This window comes from Typopeltis vanoorti, chromosome 25 (genome assembly GCF_054136105.1).
Source record: "Typopeltis vanoorti isolate ZY-2024b chromosome 25, IOZ_Tvanoo_1.0, whole genome shotgun sequence".
Taxonomy (NCBI): Eukaryota; Metazoa; Arthropoda; class Arachnida; order Uropygi; family Thelyphonidae; genus Typopeltis; species Typopeltis vanoorti.
In genome coordinates, this window is record NC_143573.1 from 71,217,785 (window position 1) to 71,237,867 (window position 20,083).

A 20,083-nucleotide genomic window follows, 5' to 3' on the forward strand; every position below is an offset into this window, starting at 1 on the left:
ATTATTATTACCCCAAGACCTCATGGAGTCAAAGACTCATCTGTGAGGTCCTTTTATCACACACACATCTCATCATATCGTGTCTTAAACACACTGAAACTCCTTGCAGGCACCACATTCTCAGGCAAAGCATTCCAATCATTCACAACTCTGCACGAAAAAAACCTGCCTCTCACTCCCCTACTCACACCCTCTTTATACAGTTTCCAGGGATGACCTCTGGTTCTCCCCTGATCTCCCACTATTCTCTGTAGAACTTCTCCACTATTGATCCTATAACAACCCCAACTTGTAGGTTTCTATCTCCCCTCTTTCCTGTCCTGACTTTCCTTTTCCTGGATATCGCACCGCCATAAACAACTTGTTGATACCTATCAGATAGCCAGTCTCCAATTCAATGCACTAATCTAATATCCAATGCCATCTGCTCTAGTTTGACTGTCAACTTATCATGAGGTACTTTATCAAAAGCCTTTGCAAAATCCAAGTATATTACTGTGTATCCTTCTTCTCTGTCTAAGGAAGCAGTCACTTTATTGTAATAAGTAAGCAGATTACTAAAACATGACCTCCCTTTAGCAAACCATGCTGTCCATCAAAGATAATATCATTGTTGTCAACCCAACTCTGGATCCTAGTTCTCACAAGCTTCTCCAACAACTTAACTACAACACCTGACAGATAGGCCTATAGTTTGATGCTTGAGTTCGATCACCTCCTTTATGAAGTGGAACAATCTTGCCCTCCTTCCACTCCTTAGGAACTTGACCAAGTGCAAGACTCTTATTAAAAAAATATGTCAAGGCAGGTGTCAACTCCCTGCACATTCCTTCAGGATACGCAGTGATATATTATCAAGTCCCACAGCCTTATTTATCTAGTTTACTCAACTCCCCAAACACCTCTTGCTCGCTTACAGTCAGTCTCTCCTCCCCATCATCAACTGCTCTCAATCTCTCCATGAAGTCACTTTCACAAGATTGAAAGATCTTTATGAACTGCTCATTAAGTTTCTCCACCACACATTCTGCAACAGCTGTCTTTATACCATTTTCTCCAATCAATGTCATCCTTCCATAATCATTCTTTCTTTTGCTGGCTACATATCTAAAGAACTCCCTGGGATTCTCTTTGGCTTCATTAGCCAACTGCTGTTCATACCTCTCTTTAGCTACTCTCACCAACCAAGTCACCCTCCTTGCCTGGTCTTTGTAGACCTCATGAAATTGGTTATTTCCACTTCTCTTATGCTGCCTCCACAATGCCCTTTTTCTCTGTAATGCATGCTTAATCTCTTTATTCATCCATCTTATGCCTACCTTATTTAACCTTCTCACCCTTGGAATACATTTAGACATCGCATCTACTAGATAGTTTTTGAAAATCCCCCAAGCTGCATTGATCTCTTTTCCAGCTAACTCCTTATTCCACGCTACACCCGCAAGCTGTCTCCTGAGCTCTTCATAATCACCCCCCCCCCCTTGTAGTTCCACATATACCCTTTTTTCACAGGGGTCCTCGCACTGTTGGCAACCACCTAGGTAATCACCTCATGGTCACTCTCACCAATTGGTGGATGATTTGACACCTCATTTATAATTACATCCTCTGATGAGATGACCAAATCCAAGACCCTTAATCCTCGTGTGCCCTCTGTTACATATTGTCTGAGGTAGTTATCCCTCAAAAACTCAAGAAACTCATTTTCTTTTATAAATCACTATAAATTCTCATTTATAGTACAACCAAGTGAAAAAACTTTCAGCAACAATGTCCACTGATAAACTTATGTGGATAGTTCTCATACTTTGTTGCCTCTGTTCTTTATAGTTGAATTTATAAATAATCCTAACTTAGCTCATATAAGTAACAACAGTTTTCTTTTATGTGCATATTTATTTATGAGAGGTTTCATCATTGAAAGGTTTCAAACATCAACCACATTAGGACAATGACATATTTCACCATTCCTCCAGTCAATAAGATTGTGGGTTTTGCACAAGGTAAATTAAAATCATTGCCCAGCTAAAAGACTGAGATTTTGGGAAAGGGGAAGAAATCCTCTAGGACAGTGCTTCCCAAACTTCTGGATGTCAGGGCCCCCTTTGCAAAAATTAAAATATTTCACGGCCCCCCCCCCCTCGAAAAAAAATTGTAATAGAGAGATATTATTATAATAGTTATTGTATTTATATTCAATACAAAACATACACAGCGAATATTGCAGAAATCAAATGCATATATTACATTTTTTGCCTCTTACCGTTTGGTTCTGAAGACGATGCTGGCTGTTCTGGTAAAATATGAAATACTGTCCTTTTTTTTTTTTGAGTCTGTTTCTGCTTCTGATTGTTCGCGGGATTTTTTTTTTATTTTTTATCAGCCACTTAATGGCTGATAAAAAATAAACACAGGATTAAATTTTTTAACGTAGAATAGATCAAATAATATCACCACTTACCGATACTGGCACAACACAGACTGATAACATGAAATTAGTGAATATTACCTGAATAAGGGAATCCCTGGACCAGGAACATTTTTCTCTTTTGTGACTTTTCTCCCTTTACAGTAATTAAGCCTAATGCGAAACAGACAGCAAAGGCAGGTTATTAAAACGTGCATATGATTGGTGCGGTATTAACAAAAGATCGCGCAACCGAAAGATAAAAGCATAGCTGACAATTGAGTTGAAATGCTAACTCTCTTCAACCGAATTCCATATGTGAAACTGCCATAACATTCATTATATATATATATTACTTAGTTTTAATACTTTTACGAATTTTAACGCGTTCGGCTGAATTTTATTGCTGCCTTGGGAAATCGAACTCACACATATCTAACAATAGTTTTTAGTTAGATACTGTGTTTGCCCATGCAACATATGGTTTTGTTTCAGTCTAGACAGCATAGTTTCTGTATGAGGGGGACATGTGATTCATTAATTAGTGTGTTTTTATCCCAGTTGTCTTTAATTGCACTATTTGTTGAGAAATATATTACACAGACTCCTCATACCTTATTCACTGGCATAATAAAAGTACTTGTTTTTATTGCCTCTGCAGTATAGTGGCTGTTAGGGAGGGCGTGTTGTTTACCACTGCAAGCAAATTACTATCTCCCCCACATGAACTTGTTTAAGCTTTTTTTCGTGTGTGAAGTATATGCGAAACTTTTATTGGTAACAGAAAACTAGCTCGGATGAGAGATAATATGAAACGAGTTTTGATGTATATAAAGTCAATATCAATAGTCCCTGATTAAGAATGGCTGATGAAAGGGACAGGAAGATTTGGAGCTTCCCTGAAGAGCATTCCAAGTAAATAGAATTAAACACTGCTTTGAAATGAAACATATGAATAAGCAATATTTACTAATATTCATTAAGCACCGAAATACGCAGGAAGCAAAGTTTGTGAACCAACACCAATGTGTGAATATTTCCATTAAAATATAAAAAATAACAAAAAAAAAATAATAAATAATAAAAGTGAAATACATTTCTTTTAAAATAAAAAAAATCTACTCTGTTTTAAAACATTTTAAATTTGTTTTCATTATTTCACGGCCCCCCTCAACAAAACCTACGGCCCCCAAGGGGGCCGCGGCCCACAGTTTGGGAAGCGCTGCTCTAGGAATGCAGGCTTTATCCATTCTGATAATGAGGTTGAAAATTTGATAAAGGCAAATTAAATGTGTAGAATAAGTGTAACTTTCATTCAACTCAGTTAATGCACTTTTTCCAAAGTCTTTCTTTCAGTATTTATGGTTGCAGTAATTTATTTGTTATTATTATTTCTTTTTATGTGACTTCTATCCTTTAAAGGTTGTAAACCTATACTTGTACCTGAGATGGGCTAAGATTTTTTTCTGTTTTTATTAAATTGAAATAATGAGAATTGAACAACCATCATTGATCACATCAACCATGAATGGATTTACAAGAAAGGCAAAGCAGGGCTTCAGCTACTGCAGGTCCTCAAACCTGTCTTGAAAATTAACAAACAGTTCTTGTAATTTAACTTTGTATTCTTCCAGTTTGTGGTCTTTTATTTTGATATCAGAAATGTATTTACTCTCCTTTTGAGATTGGGAAAGTAGCTGAAGCTTCTTGACAATATTTCTCTTTGAAAAACTCTGAAATTTTATTCTGAAAGCTGAGTAAGATTAAAAACAATCTTATCCTTCTCCTTGACTGCGAAGTTGAGAGTTTGAAGATGATTCATTATATCAGTAAGGGACATTGAATCTTGCATCCATTCATCATTTTCCAGTTAAAGATAATGTGCTTCAACAGATATAGCCACCATAGCACAATTAGAAGAACAGCAGAACATTGCGCTCTTCAATTAGAAAAGACCTAGGTTCGATTCTCATCGTGACGAGGGGAATCCTTATATGGGCTTTTTCAGTTGAAGATAAGTTAGCCGATCTCATATGACAGTAGCAGGGGTTTTTTCCTCCTGGAAACTCGGGTTTTTCATCCCACGTACAGACAAATCAGCCTTCAGAACACACGCAATTTACAGACAAAAAATACTGTTGTTGGCAATGATGGGCAATAGATGACGTTGATGATAGTAGTGTCATAGTTGGAGAATTAAGTAGTAGTGGAGAGGATGAGATGTATTTAGCGAAGTAGAGTAGTGTGCCCTTCCACGATGAGTCCTTGCACTCCCTGGAGGGGTGTCATGTAATAATAATAATAATAATCAACAGATCCACAACCCTACTTAAGAGAAATCAGCCTTCAGAACACATGCAATTTACAGACAAAAAATACTTTTTTGTCTGTAAATTACATTAATGGTATAGTGTCGTAGTTGAAGAATTAAGTAGTAGTGGAGAGGATGAGATGTATTTAGCAAAGTAGAGTAGTGTGCCCTCTCACGATGAGTCCTTGGACTTCTTGGAGGTGTCACGTAATAATAATAATAATAAAGACATTGCTGGTTGACAGCCACCTCACAATGCAGTAGAAGGAGACATCACAAGTTTATCTTCAAGCTCCATTTCTTCAATAAAATTTGTGAACTGTTGGTGGATCTTTCCATATAAGTGTATGAAATTGACAATTTCAAGAACACATTTTATAATATCTTCATATTTGAAGTATCTGGCTGCCAGGTGTTCACAGTGAATAACGTGATGAACAGGGAGAAACTCTGGAAAGCTGTGATTACTTTTCATAAGTGCAATTAATCCTGCATTTCTCCTTGCCATTACAGGTGCTCCATCTGTTGCAACACTGACCAGTTTATCATGGAATATCAATATTTGTTAAGGCTCTGTCAAGCACAATGTCAGAACCATGAGTTGTTTCTTTTGGTGCCACTAAATCCAACATCTCTTCTTTTGCAGTTACATCAGAGGAAACATAATGAACAAATACTGCCAGTTGTGGGTTGTCTTTTATGTCCATAGATTCATTAGAGCTAAGCTGAATGCAAGGGAATTCTTTAAATCATTTTGCCTGCAACATCAGCACTGATCTGGCAGATACATTCTCTGTAGTGTGGCATGAAGCTGGTGTGTGTGTGTGTGTGTGCGCGCGTGTGCTATTAGTAGCTGAATTTTTGTGTTATTTGGATCTAACACTGCAACAACTTCAGCTATATATTCTTCTTAGCAAATTCACCCTCATAATATGGGCATTTAGCACGAACAGTATTCCACGAGATAACAAAACTAGCTTCAGTCATTTATTGGCTTCCTTACTGAACGTTGTCAACAGTATCTGCTGGCTATTTATTGATGATTTTAACAGAGCTAACTTCTTTTTCTGTAGTTCTGATTTAGGTCAATAATCAGATGAAAAGTTTTGGGGATTTGTTTTATAGTGACATTTCAAGATACTGGTTTGTAATGACTGAGTGACACATTGCAGACACAAAGATTTACCTCCTTTAAAGGTGAATGCAAAATCTTAGTCACACTCTTGTTTAAAATTTCTGTTTTCATCTTTATACTTTCACTTCTTACAATTTGATGACACCATCTTCCTTTTTCAGACTAAAAAAGTTAAAGTGAAAAGAAACAATAAGCTCCAACACACACAATGCAACCAAACTCTACAGCAGCAAGTATCACACTAACACTCCACTAATTTCACCCACAATACACCCACACATACCACAATCACACAATCCCAAGCCAAACCCACTAAAACTAACATTGTCAACACCAGCTTGTACAATTACTGATTCTCCTACACAGTTCCTCTGTAATCCTTGCTGATCTGAAATTTCTTTAATCTCTGACTCAAATCTAGCATTAAAATTATAATTAAAATCCTTAAATACATTTACTCACCATGAACATTAAAGTTACATTTTAATCCAGTAGGCTCTCAGTTTATACCTGGTAAATAATTATAAAGCTTGAAAATTTTTTTATTTACCTTTTATATTAATTGTGATGCAAAAAGAAACTCATCCAACATATTTCCACAAGCTGCACATTATACGTCAAAGAGCTGCAGGTGGCTTGCGAGCTGCCATTTGGTCATCCCCAGTCTATAACAACATCCGACTAAGTATTTCATTCTATTCTATTCACCTTTATCTCACATCATATTGCCTCAAAACCACTGCCACTGTTCCCCTCCTTTCATTTTTACCTTGTATGAACATAACTCATTTTCTATCATCAGTAGCACTTCACCTCCCTCTTTACCCTTTCTATCTTCATAAAAAACATCATACTCTTCCATGAAGAGAGTTGAAAGAGTATGATATCTTCATCCAACCATGTCTCACTTATTCCAACAATTTTGGGGTGAATGAACTCAATAAATGCAACCATTTCATTTCCCTTGTTTCTGATACTCCTAGCATTCATATACAAACATAACAGCTCATTCCTGGATCTATAAAAAGTTTCACTGATACTGCTTATTAGATGTGACTTCTCCATACCTTCCCTGAGCCATTTCTTTTTCTCCTTACTCATCCTGGAACCTTCTTCCAATCCAACCGTTCTCTCCACATCCTAAGCCATCTCATTCCCTTCTTGTTTACACACACACACATTCACTTCATCTTTGAGCATCAACCTTTCTTCTTTATCACTCACAGTACTACTATTCTCATGTACAGTCACTTCAGTCTTACCATTTCATCTCTCGATCTTTTGCTTCACCTCTTACTCCCTCTGCTTTCTTGCTCACATTTTTCATTTTTTAAAGTACAAGCCATTAGGAAAAAGAAAACCAGGACGTCCTCTTAAACGATTCAACGATGACTTCTAAGGCGGGAACAGGCCATGCTAGGCCTAAATCCTTGATACATATGATGATGATGATGATTTTTCATTTTTCCTCCTTGAGGCAAAGTCTTTCTAACTGACTTATACCAACTCCATTCAAATGCAACCAGCCTGTTACTGGATAAATGCAGAGATAAGATAACTACCTATTGCCTCTGCACAAGCATTTCTAACTGCATTTCCTCTGTTAAGGATGTTAGGTAGTAAACCAGTGTATTTGCATTGATTTAGTAATGTTTAGTTTTTTTTTTTTTTTTCAGGAAATGCTGATGATACATTGACAAGAATTCCTTCTAAAACATCAATTGACAAACATGTGATAGAAGGATCTGATGCAGAAAAAGTTAATATTGAAACCAAGACTTCATCTGAAGTTCTTACTAATTCAGTGGGATTAATTGTTAGTATTATTTTTTAAATATATATTTGGAATCATAAATAATTATACTGTTACAGATTTAATATTTATGCTATAGTCCTATAAATCTTGCTAACTTTGTCCCATTAAGTACACCTCTACACATCTACAGTGTTTTATGATCAGTTTTGTAATCCATCCTTATAAATGAGGCTGAAACTAATATGCATGATGAGGAGAGAAATATCATGCTTATATGGAGTCCCTCCTGGCCAAAACACAAGTTCAAGTGACTGGAAAAATGATTGGCATGTAGTACAGCAGGAGGAAAAATGAAAGAAAAGTGAATGGGAAAAGTATGAAACCACAGTAAACTGAGAGTATGGAGATGGTATTGTATGGAGATTCAGTGATAAGAGGTGATCTTAATGAGAAATTGATGAAAACATGTTTCCTAGGGTGTGGAGATCAAGGATGTAGTGAACCTGTTCGTTTGCAGAAGGGAAAAGTGACAAACTTGGTTGTTTTGGCAGGCATAAATGATTGAAATATGCAATGAGAGAGTTGTTGAAAGAAGTAAAAATGAAGAGTGAGAAAGGAAAGAGCCACCCCAGGACAGATGAGCATGAATGCAGAAATAACTGTGTAGAGCTAGATACAGTTTCTCACATTTCGAATCTGAATGGGTTGGTAATAACATTATGCAAGGGTAACTGTAGACCCTAAGGGGATGCTAAAATGCATGTACATGAATGCAAGAAAAATATCAGAAATGAAGGAGAGAAGTTTGGTAAGCGAGAAATTTGCTACTTGGGCAACAGATCTCGACATCAGTGAGACCTGGTTGACAGAAAATGATATCCCTAGAGGGTTAGCATTTAAGGGATATTGTAATTTCAGAGATGAAAGAGGAATATAGGGCAGGGGTATGAGTATTACTAATGATAGTGGAAGAACTTCAACTGACAAAAGTAGAAGTTCTTCTTCTTCTTCCTAACATGGATTTTAGGCCAGGTGGTCTGTTCTGGTCTCATGTCATCTCTTTCTTGGTCTTCTGATTCTTCTTTTTCCACTTATTTTATATTTGTATAATATTTTCGGTAGTCTGCTGATTTTAGATCTGAGGGAGATGGTTCATTTTGAGGCTGTCTGGCATGAGATGAGGCCAACGGGACAAAATATATTGTTTGTTTCTGCCATAGACCTGAGGGAACCAGAGAATGACATGGATTCCATGCATCAGGAGATTAGCACAATGTCATGGGGGGGGGAGGTCATTCATGGGATACAGATTTGAAGGAGGAAAGGATACATTACAAGATGGAATGGAGTTTACACAGATACTAAGGGATAATTATCTGAAACATTATATAGTGGAGGTGGGGCAAGGGTTTGAGAGTGTTGGATCTGGTAATAGCAAAAGAATATCTCTCTATAACTTAAGTAGCAACTCTGCCTGTGATTGGGGTAAGCAATCATACATTCTTGCTCTGGGAGATTGCTCAACATCTGGAATTCTAAATCAGGAAAGCATTTATGTTGAGCTACAAAGCTGGTGATTAGGAAAAACTTAAGTGATGGCCTGCAGCAGTGCCATGCCATGCCATAAGAAGCTACAATAAAAGAATGTCAGTACTACGTGTACTGACATTCTTTGCGATGAAGTTGTCAGTACTGAGTGGGGATTAAACGGATGCATGGCAATATAAAGAAGAAGCTGCAGAAAAAGAAATTATTATGGAGGGAATATAAACAAAAAGGTGATCAGCATGCTAATGAGCAATACATTGCACAGGCAAGAAGAGTGACAAGTTAAAATCTAGTTATAAAAGAAAATGAGCTAAGTAGGCCAAGTAAATCCAAAAGAGTTTTTTTTTTTGCTGTAGCAAGTAAGAGAAAGAATGACTATAAAAGGATATCTTTATGTAGTGCTGATGGAAGGAAAGTGACGGCTGCAGCAGCAGCAGCAGCATGAATAGTTGGGCTACTAAGAGATTATTTTGCATGGTTGTATCATCCAGGTGAAGCCTTCACGGTTGCACATAGACTGAAGTGAGAATTGAGGTAAACAAATATGGATGGTCTGTGTATCAAAAGATATTAATGTGAATATAGCAGTAGGACTGGATGGCATGCTGGCCCATGTGCTTTGAGCCTCGGGTCGGGGTTAGTCCCAAGGGGGTGAAAAGAGGGGGAAAATAGTTCCGCTGCATAAAGGTGGTTCCAAGGCTGCTGCTGAAAATTACCGGCCAATCAGCATAACAGGAATCATTATCAAGGTCTTGGAGAAAATAGTCAAGAGGAAAATACAAGATTGGATAGAAGAAAATAAGATACTGTATCGGGGACAGCATGGTTTTGTGAAGGGTAGGTCATGCCTTAGTAACTTGCTCATGTATTATAACACAGTGACGGCTGAACTGGATAAGGGTAATGGGTTTACAGTGATTCTACTGGACCTTGCTAAGGCCTTTGACAGGATACCACATGGAATTCTAATCAGCATATGGGGATGGATATAGGGTTGGTGAGAAGGATAGGAGGGTGGTTGACAGAGAGATATCAGAGAGTGGTTTATTCAGGAGTAGAATCTACAAGACGGCCTGTGACTAGTAGTGTGCCACAAGGATCTGTTCTTGGACCACTGCTGTTTAATTTGTTCATTAATGATATAGGAAAGGATCTGAGAGGAACAGTTCATTTGTTTGTGGATGATGCAAAGTTGGGTAGGGCAATAGTGAATGCAGATGACGTCAAAATTTTGCAAGATGATTTGGATAGATTGGGGGTCTGGGCTAAGGAGAATGGATGTCAATTTAATGTGGCAAAATGTAAGTTTATACATTTTGGGGTGAAAAGATTAGCAGCAGATTACTACATTGGTGGAACTGTACTCCAGGAAATTGATGAGACACAAGATTTAGGAATGTTGGTGGATAAGGAGTTGAAGTTTAGGGGGCACATTGCAAAAGTGGCCAAATCAGCTCATCAAATCACTTGGTTGCTGAAGAATACGTTGACAAGCAGGTTATTGTTCCTCTGTATCGAGCCTTGATAAGACCCCATCTCGACTACTGTGTCCAGATTTGGTCACCTAGGTTTCTTCTTGATGGGGAGGAGGTGGAGAGGATCCAGAGGCGAGTGACCAAGATGATAGCAGGTCTGTGGAATGAACCTTATGAGAACAGGTTGAGGATTTGTGGGTTGCAAAAATTGGTTGATAGGCAGAGGAGGGGAGATATGATTGAGACATTCAAATTACTGAAAGGTTTCTATAAAATTAATTCAGAAGATATTTTTGAGAACAGGGCTGGTTGTGGGAGGACTAGGGGGACATCCATGGAAGCTGGGCAAAAGTGTGGTTAGTAAAGGTGTTAGAGCTGGGTTCTTTACTTGTAGAGTGGTGAATGAGTGGAATGCGCTCCCAGAGTCTGGTGGATGCTGTGACAGTGAATGAGTTTAAGGCGAGGTATGATAGATACTGTATGAATGTAGAATAGCTGTGATGAATATGATTTGGGGCCTCCCTCGATGAGTCTAACGACTCTCATGAGTTGCCCGTAATAATAATAATAATAAGATTGTGCAAGAGAACCAGCAATGCCTCCGACAAAGTTGTTTAATCTAAGTCTCAGCTCTGGCAAGATTCCAAGCCTGTGACAAAAGGGTAACATAGTAATATGGTTTCATAACATAAAGGTGGCTTCAAGACAGAATAGAAAATTATAGTCCAATTATCTCAGGAGTGGTGGTTAAAGTATTGAAAAAGTTGTTTAAAGGTAAAATTCAGTAATGGATGGATAGGAATATTATACTCTATTGGAAGGAAGAACAACACTGTAAAAGGTAGGTCCTGCATTAATAATTTATTCACATTTGTAATAAAGTGACAGCAGAATTCATCATCATCAAATTCCTAATATATACGCTCAAGGGGAGTACAGGATGTGATAGTACTACATGAAAAATTTACACCATTACTAACTGCCTATCTACAATTTTCTTCCAAATCAGTCTGTTACCTGTAAAGACTCCAATATTATCAGGTCTTATATTTCTGTCTTCTAAGGCACTTTTTACTGTATCAATCCACCTATATCATGGTCTTTCTCTAGGTCTTTTTCCTACCAACCTGGCAGAAAACACTTGTTTTGCTAATCTTTCCTCTCTCATTCTGCTTAAGTGACCATACCACCTGAGATTAGCTCTGCTAATGCATTCCTGGTTGCTGACAATATTAGGTTCTTTCCTAATATCCTCGTTTTTTAATATGATATTGCCATTGATGCCATCTGTTCATGCCCCTAATCTTTCTTAGGGCTCTCATATCTGCAATCTCTAGTCTTTGGTCAAGTGTTTTACTTCTAACTCAGCTCTGAGATCTAGAAGTTAAAATTGTTTTGAACACTGTCTTGTATTGTATGCAGCTAGTTTAGTGTTTTGGCTAATTTCTCTCTTATTCCATATAAATTTATTCAGTCGACTTCCTACCATACCAGCTTTGCTGATTCTGTTGTCTATTTCTATATTTAATTTACCATCTTCAGTAAAAATCGTGCCTAAGTAACTAAAATGTTTTACTTGTTCCACAGGTTCTCCATTCACAACACAGTTGACATTTTTAATGATTCTGCCTATTTTCATTGTCTTTGTCTTTTTATTGCTGACCTTCATACCATATCTATTACAACAGCTATTCAATTTAGTCAGAGAATCTTGCAGACTTGTAGTGGATTTATTTAGAAGTATATCTGCATAAAGCAAAGAGCTGACATTAACATCTCCAATTTTGATATCATGTTTAATACCACTTTTCTTCATAATGTGATCCATATAGATAATGAATAACAGAGGGGATAATGTACATCCTTGTCTCACACCAGATTTAACATTAAACCATCTTCCTGTACTTCCTTCAATTCTAACTGCTAACTTACAACTCAAATAAAGACTAAGTATTGCTTGCTATAATGCCCCATTAACACCATATAACTGCAGCATTTTGAATAGCTTCTCTCCTGGCACCTTGTCATATGCCTTTTCCAGATCTACAAAACTTAAATACAGATCTTTGTTATATTCCCATGATTTCTCAGCTATCTGTCGTAAAGTGAAAATCTGATCCTGACAGCCTCTTTTTGGCCTGAATCCAGCTTGTTCTTCACCAAGCTTCTCTTCCACAATCCTTCTCAACTGTTTCTCAAGTATACTTCATATATCTTACCTGTAACACTCAGTAATGAAATACCTCTGTAATTCTCACATTCAGTTTTATTTCCCTTTTTATATATATGGGTACTATGTGTGTGCTCTACTCCAATCATCTGGAATTCATCACTCTGTCCAAGCCTTCTGAACTATGCACTGTAAGACTTTTATACCTTCACACTTGAGCATTTCTGGTCGAATATCATCTACTCCTGTTGCCTTTCCACATTTCAAGCCTTTGATGGCTTTTTCTATTTCAAGTATGGATATGTATTCCTGACTGCATGCCTGGCTAGTGTTTTTTACCACTGTGCTGTTATCACTTCTTTTTTCATTTAGCAATTTTTCGAAGTAATTACTCCATACTTCAAGGATACCTTTTTCTCCTGTTTTCATGTCACCTTTATTATCTCTAATTTTACAGCACTCTTTCCTTAATTTCTGAGCTTCTTCAACAACCTCCAGAATATCTTTTCCCCTTCTTGATATTTATTTTCTATGTTCTTGCCAAAGTCCTCCCATGACACTGTGTAAAACAGCTAGTTTTTACACAGTGTTTAGCTTTCTTACATTTGTCTCTGTATTCTCTAAGAGCACAAGCTGACTTATTTGCCAGGAACTTTTGATATGCTGTCTTCTTTTAATTCACTGCCTCTTTAACTTCTTTTGTCCACCATGGAGTTCTAATTTTTCTATCCTTGCAGACAACCTCACTACATGCATCTCTGGCTGAATCAATCAGTGTTTTCTTCAAGGCTTGCCACTGAATCTCCATGGTTTGGTTCCTGTTCTCAAATTCTTTCATTTTTTCTTGTTTCCAGGAACACTCAGCTGCTCAACTTTTATTTGCTTTAAAACTTTCTTACAGGTTGTTCTTTTCAATATGACATTCAATTTTATCCTGCTCAAGACTAAATGGTGATCACTTCCAATTTCAAATCCTTTGTACACTCTGGTATCCTGCACCAGTGGGAAAACATCACTGTCAATTAGACTTTTCTTATTGCTTGCCTCTTCTCTCCATGTGAATTTGTGCACATTTTTATGTTGGAACATGGTGTTAGTAATAACCAGTCCATGTCCTGAGCAGAAATCCAACAGGTATTTGCCATTATTATTAGCTTTGCTCTTTTCTCCAAATTTTGCCAAAATATTTTTATATGTGTCTGACAATCATTTCCTACTCTGCTATTTAGATCCCCAACAAGTACCAACGTTTCATTTTTCATTGTGTCAGTTGCTTTCTCTAAAGCCTCAAAACATTCCTCCACTTCTGCCTTAGTAGAACCTTCTGTGGGACCAGGCACAAATAAGTCAGAATTGGATAAGGGAAATGGTCACAACATGATAGTGCTGGACTTTGTGAACCATTTGATAGGATACGACATGAAAAACTATTACCTAAGTTGTAGCAGATGGGAATGATAATGGATAAGAAGCTAGTGGTGTGGATAGGGATGGCTGGCAGATAGATATCAGATAATCATGTATAGCGAGTGGAATTGAGGTGATTGAAGGTGACTAGTGGATTGTCCCCAGGGCTCCACACTATGACCACCATTCCTTATATGCTGTACATCCTAAACCTAAGGATGTACAGTGTATAATGAGTCCACAAAACCTAAGGATATTAACCTATGAACACTATTTCTACTCTACATCTCTCCATCTCCACCACTTAATCCATCAACTACAACAAACCACCACTTCCATCATCACCTATGCCCTTGCCATCCACTGCCCACCACCACCACTAATATTTTTTGTCTGTAAATTGCATATGTTCTTCAAGGCCAGTTTGTCTGTATGCAGGATAAAAAACCTTAGTTTCTGAGAGAAAAAAACCTTTTCTCTCAGAAAAACCCTGCTACCTCCTCATGAGATTGGCTAACTCATCTTCAGTTAAAAAAAACCCATATAAAGATTCCTCTCATCATGATGAGAATCAAACTTAGGCCTTTTCGATTTGAAAGGTGCAAAGTACCGTCATTCTTCCAATTGCGCCATGGAGGCAGTTCTGTTTGTAAATGTCATAAGTCTATTGATATGAGTAGTTTGCCATCTGTGCATTGGTAGATGTGAGTATATAGCTGTAGGTTAGATAGATCATTTACAAAAATATTGAAAAATCATGGAGATGTTTTAAAGTTGAGATAACCATATCTACATCTTTTGGTGATAGGATTGCCCCTTTCAAAATGACACAGTTAATCTCAGTTCTGTTGCTGTAGGTATGATTTATTTTTGTAATGTTAGTTCTGAAGATAAACCATTTATGTTTTATCTTCAGAACTTTGAACTAGTTGTGGAGTTTTTCCTCTTATGCTTACTGCTTTGAGTTTTTTTTTTTTAAAGAATTTTGTGCTTTATTCTGCCAAAAGTTTTAGAGAAGTCAAGAGCAAGTGCAAATATGAAGTGTTTTTTGTCCAAGGTTGAGTTTATTATATCACAAAAATCTTCCAATAAGATACCGGTTCCTTTATTTTTATGAAATCCGTATTGAGTGTTGGATATTATTTCTAATTTCTTTAGATATGTGGATATTCTTCATTCACTATTCTTTGCAGGATTTTGATTTTTTCTGTTAACAGTGATGATATATTATTATTATTATTATTATTATTATTATTATTATTATTATTACCCAAGACCCCATGGAGTCAAAGACTCATCTATAGGCCTGTAGTTGTTATTTCATTGAATTTTCATTTTTTATGTAATGGAATTATCACTGCTGTGTTTAAGTCTGGGTGGTATTTTACATTTCTGAAAAATTAAGTTTAACAGATTGAGTATAAATGGTGATACAACAGAGTAGTGCAATTTGATATCTCTTGGCCATATTGGATCATCCAGGAGATGTTTTAAAGTTGATATTTGAGATAACCATATCTTCATCTTTTTATGTTATCTGGAGGAACCAAAGAGTCTTACATTGATGTTGGGCTTTCTAAGAGTGGGTATAGTTTGCCTTAAATTTGTAATTTGCTCCTTGAAGGTATTATTAAGTACCTGTCTGCTAGTTGCCTGTTACTTAAACTGTGTTCGGCAGAGTTCTGGATAACAGTCACTGAGGCAGGTTGAAGTGGTAGTTTATTGAGTGCTTCATTTATCGTTGTTCATGTTCCTTTAATTTTTCTTTCATTTAATTTAATTTTATGGGTGTAATAATTACATTTAATTGGATGTATTTCTGATTGGAGTTTGTTTCTGCATTCTGAATATTCACTTTTTAAGCTCTACATGGATTTCTTTTTAGCTGGTGCCATAAATGGTCTTTTTTATATATTTTAAGTAATATATCATCATTTAGCCATGGAAGTGAATCCTTGCTGGTTCTGATCTTTATTTTCTGGGGTAGCTTTCTTGTATACACAACACATCAATTTGACGAAAGAGTCATATAATTCTTCGGGATTATCAGATTGCGTTATAAGATACCATGAGGGTTTTGCTAATTTCTTCACCAACAGTGCTATTGTCTGCTACTTTTTTAAAGTGATTTGATGTGACTAAGTTGAGTTGGAGTTTTGTTTCTCCAGAACTGGAATGTGTAATGATGTAAAGTAGTGGTCTGCTAGTTTTGCTTTAATAGTTATGGATAAAAGTCTGTTTTCTCTAACACAAATGTTAATATGATCTATACAGGATTGTGCTACATTTTCATTTATAATTTTCTCTCTATTATGAGATAAAATAGTTGCTGTCAAGCCAAAGTTGGATACTGTATCTAAATAAGCTGCAGTTAGTTCAGATATAGTTCTCTAGCTTTAGGCAAATGTTTTCTACTGTCTGAAATTTCATTTTTAGCTCACTTACTATGTACTTTTGTTTAATGTAAACATTAATTATTATTATTATTATTATATTTTATTATATTATTATATGATAAAGGCCCCCATGGAGTCTAAAGACTCACTGTAGGAGGCCCATCCTAGAAAACACAAAAAGTCTATCATACCACTCCCTGAACTCACTGACTGTTCATGCTCTTGCCACTCTATAAGGCAATGCATTACATGGCTTGACCACCCTCCAAGCAAAGAAACACTCCTTTCCCCCTCTTGCTCACAACTTCCTTTTGTAACTTCCAGGGATGGCCCCATGTCCTTGCTCCTTCCCCCTGTTCCACAAAACGAAAAAAACTCCTAAGTATCAACCCTATAACTACCTCTCAACAGTTTATAAAACTCTCAATCATATTACTTCTCCTTCTATCTACCAAACTCTGCAGTCTACATTCTCTCAGCCTATCTTCATAACTAACATTGCACAGTCCTGATAGCATCTTTGTTATCTGCCTCTGCACCCTTTCCACAGTTAATTTATCCCCTTCAAATCCTGGAGACCAAATTTGAGGACAATAGTTCAAATGTGGTCTGATCAGAGCTTTATACAATGGAATGACAACTCTTTTATCTCTGCAGGTCATGTCCTTAATATTGCAGCAATCTTTTGGGTTACTTTCACCACCTTTGCAATATGTTACCTGAAATTCAGGTTTCTGTGAATCATCACCCCCAGATCTCTTGCCTCCCCTACTTCTCTAGTACAGTTCCTCCAACAGAGTATGCAGCCTCTCAAACGATGTATCCTAAACTTCAAAACTACATTTAGCTGCATTAAACTGATATCCCCTTTCATTTGTCTAGTTTATTCAAATCCTCTTGCAGGGCTACTACATCTGCACTATTACTAATAACCCCTCCCAGCTTCACAATCATCTGCAAGCAACTGAATATTCCCCTACAGTCCACTGACAGTGTCATTGATATAAAGGTTAAACAATATAGGTCTCAGGACTGAGCCTTGTGGAACCCCACTTGTAACCTTCTGCCTCATTGATATTGTCCCTACCACCTTTACTTTTTCCTTTTCAAGGATAGAAAAATAGTAATACCATGGTGGACACAAGAAGTTAAAGAAGCAGTCCTGTAAAAGAATAAAGCATTCCAAAAGTTCCTAGCAAATAAGTTGGCCTTAAAAGAATTTATTATTACTATTATCCAGGCCTCAAAAGACTCCATGGAGGCTAGAGGGGAGAGAGAGAGAGAGAGAGAGAGAGAGAGAGAGAGAGACAGTGAGGGTTTGGTTTATAGTTTATTTGGCACAAAAACTACAAAGGTCATACTATGCCATACTAAGGTTACATCTGTACATAAGCAGTTAAAGAAAATTGCAAACAATATGACTGTACAAAAATTAGGTTCCACAAAGCAGCATCTTCATAGAAATAGAATTGCTGAAGAAAGCACAGCAACACATAAAGTGTTAAAGGTTACAGTAGTACAAAAATGGTCAACAATACATACAAGTTAAATAAACAAAATGTGTGTACAAGACACCAAGCCAAGGAATGCAGTATCTACATATAGTTGAAATTATAACAGATGTTTTCGGAGCCATATATAAATAGGCAAAAAGGAATTATTATACAACATGCATGCATAAAAATAAAATTTGTGAATGTGGTATCTACATATAAACAAAATTACAAGAAGGTTACACAAATATACAAGGTGTCCTACAGCAATACATAATTAGTCAAAAAAATTAGTAAATAATATGTATTCACCAAAGTTAAGCTAAGCAATGTAGTATCTACATATAAACAAAATTACTGCAGCATTTAAGGCAGTACATAATTAGACAACAATACAAGTTAATAAACAAAATGCATGTACAACACCAAGCCAAGCAATGCAGTATCTACATATAAGATTACTACAATAAGATTACAACAAATGTTATTACAGTAATACATAGAGTTAAAGAGGAATTATTATGCAATATGTATGCATAAAAATTAAATTTAGCCATGTGGTATTTACATATTAACAAAATTACAACAAGGTAACACAAGGCTACAGAAATACATGATTGGTCAGAAATTAAACTAATGAATAATATATACATTAGTACGGTACTCAACTCTTGCACATATACATCACAAAACATTACATATTTTGTAATATATATGTACAAAAGTTAAGTGTAGCATACAGTATTTGTTTATAAACAAAATTACAGTCAAACGTGTTTGTATAAATTAATTCTTTGTAAAAAATTAAAAACATCGTGCAGTCTGCCCGAGTCTGTCAGCATCTGCCTAAGTGTATATGGTCTGGCCAGGTAGGCAAAAGTTTCATTCCTCTCTCGTGCAAAGTGCTGGCACTCTACCAGTATATATAGTGAGATGTGTATTGCATTTTTCACACATGGCACGGTCATTAGCTCTCAGTAAATAAGAATATGTAAGATGACTGTGACCTATGCGGAGCCTAGCAAGAACAACTCCCTGTCTTCTCTTTATATGTTGACTAGAATGCCAATGCTTAATTTCAGGTTTAATGTCATATAATTTGTTTGTTAATGCTTCCTGCCATGATGACTGCCATTGAGCAATTAGCTTTGAATGTATAAACTATCTGCAGTCTGTATATGATACTGTCAAACAGTATGTGGAAAAAGTTTGAGCTGATTTAGCAGCTGCATCTGCAGCTTCATTTCCCTTAATTCCAATGTGGCTGGGAATCCAGCACAACCGAACGTCAAAATTAAGGATTTTCATTTTGTGAAAGTATAACACACCTCATAAAGTACTGGATGTGGATTATACATAGGAGAGGAGATAGCCTGTAAAGAACTCAATGAGTTTGTATAAATTATACACTTTTGGTAGCAGTTTTCTTTTATATGAACAAGTGCAAGCTGAATGGCATGTAACTCTGCTGTATAATTACTGCAATCAGGTGTGATCTGGTTGGAGATAATAATGTCAGGAAACACAGCAGCACAACCAACAGAGGTATTAGTATAGATATTATAGATAGGCAAGAAATCAGTGTGTTGCTTTGTGTGCATTAAACAATTGGAGGTAGACAGATGATGGAGTATGAGATTTCTGTAGCTGACAAAGTGAGAGGTTGCAGGATGGTGTGCAAACCTGCCATGGAGGGATGCTGTTATGTTTAGTGTAGGCAATGTTGTCAACATTTATACCAAGAGTTTGCATAGTCTCTTTAACATATATACCAAAAGGAAGTATGGCAGTTTGAAGTGTGTGGTATTGAGCTTTCCAGTGCAGAGAAAAGAGACTAGTCCATGTAGGATGATCTGGGAGAGACTTTATCTTTAGGGCATAATTAAGAGACAACTGTTTCTGTCGAAGTGATAGAGCTGGTTCAATTGCTTCAACATAAAGACTGAGTGGGTGGTGTGTGAAAGGCACCAGTAGCTATCCATATA

The 20,083-nt window shown here is 36.7% G+C and overlaps 1 protein-coding gene across 5 annotated transcripts in view; it reads left to right on the forward strand.

The window, feature by feature from the left end:
- LOC150092840 (dynein axonemal intermediate chain 7-like) overlaps nt 1-20,083 on the forward strand; it is a 497,248-nt gene that overhangs the window by 218,970 nt on the left and 258,195 nt on the right. For 4 of the 5 annotated variants that reach the window (XM_090414468.1, XM_090414470.1, XM_090414469.1 and 1 more), the window contains one exon: nt 7,530-7,669. The exons of the other annotated variant lie outside the window; for it this stretch is intronic. In XM_090414468.1, coding sequence (XP_090270594.1) covers nt 7,530-7,669 — 140 coding nt within the window. The remainder of the gene's footprint in view (nt 1-7,529; nt 7,670-20,083) is intronic. 5 annotated transcript variants of the gene reach the window in all.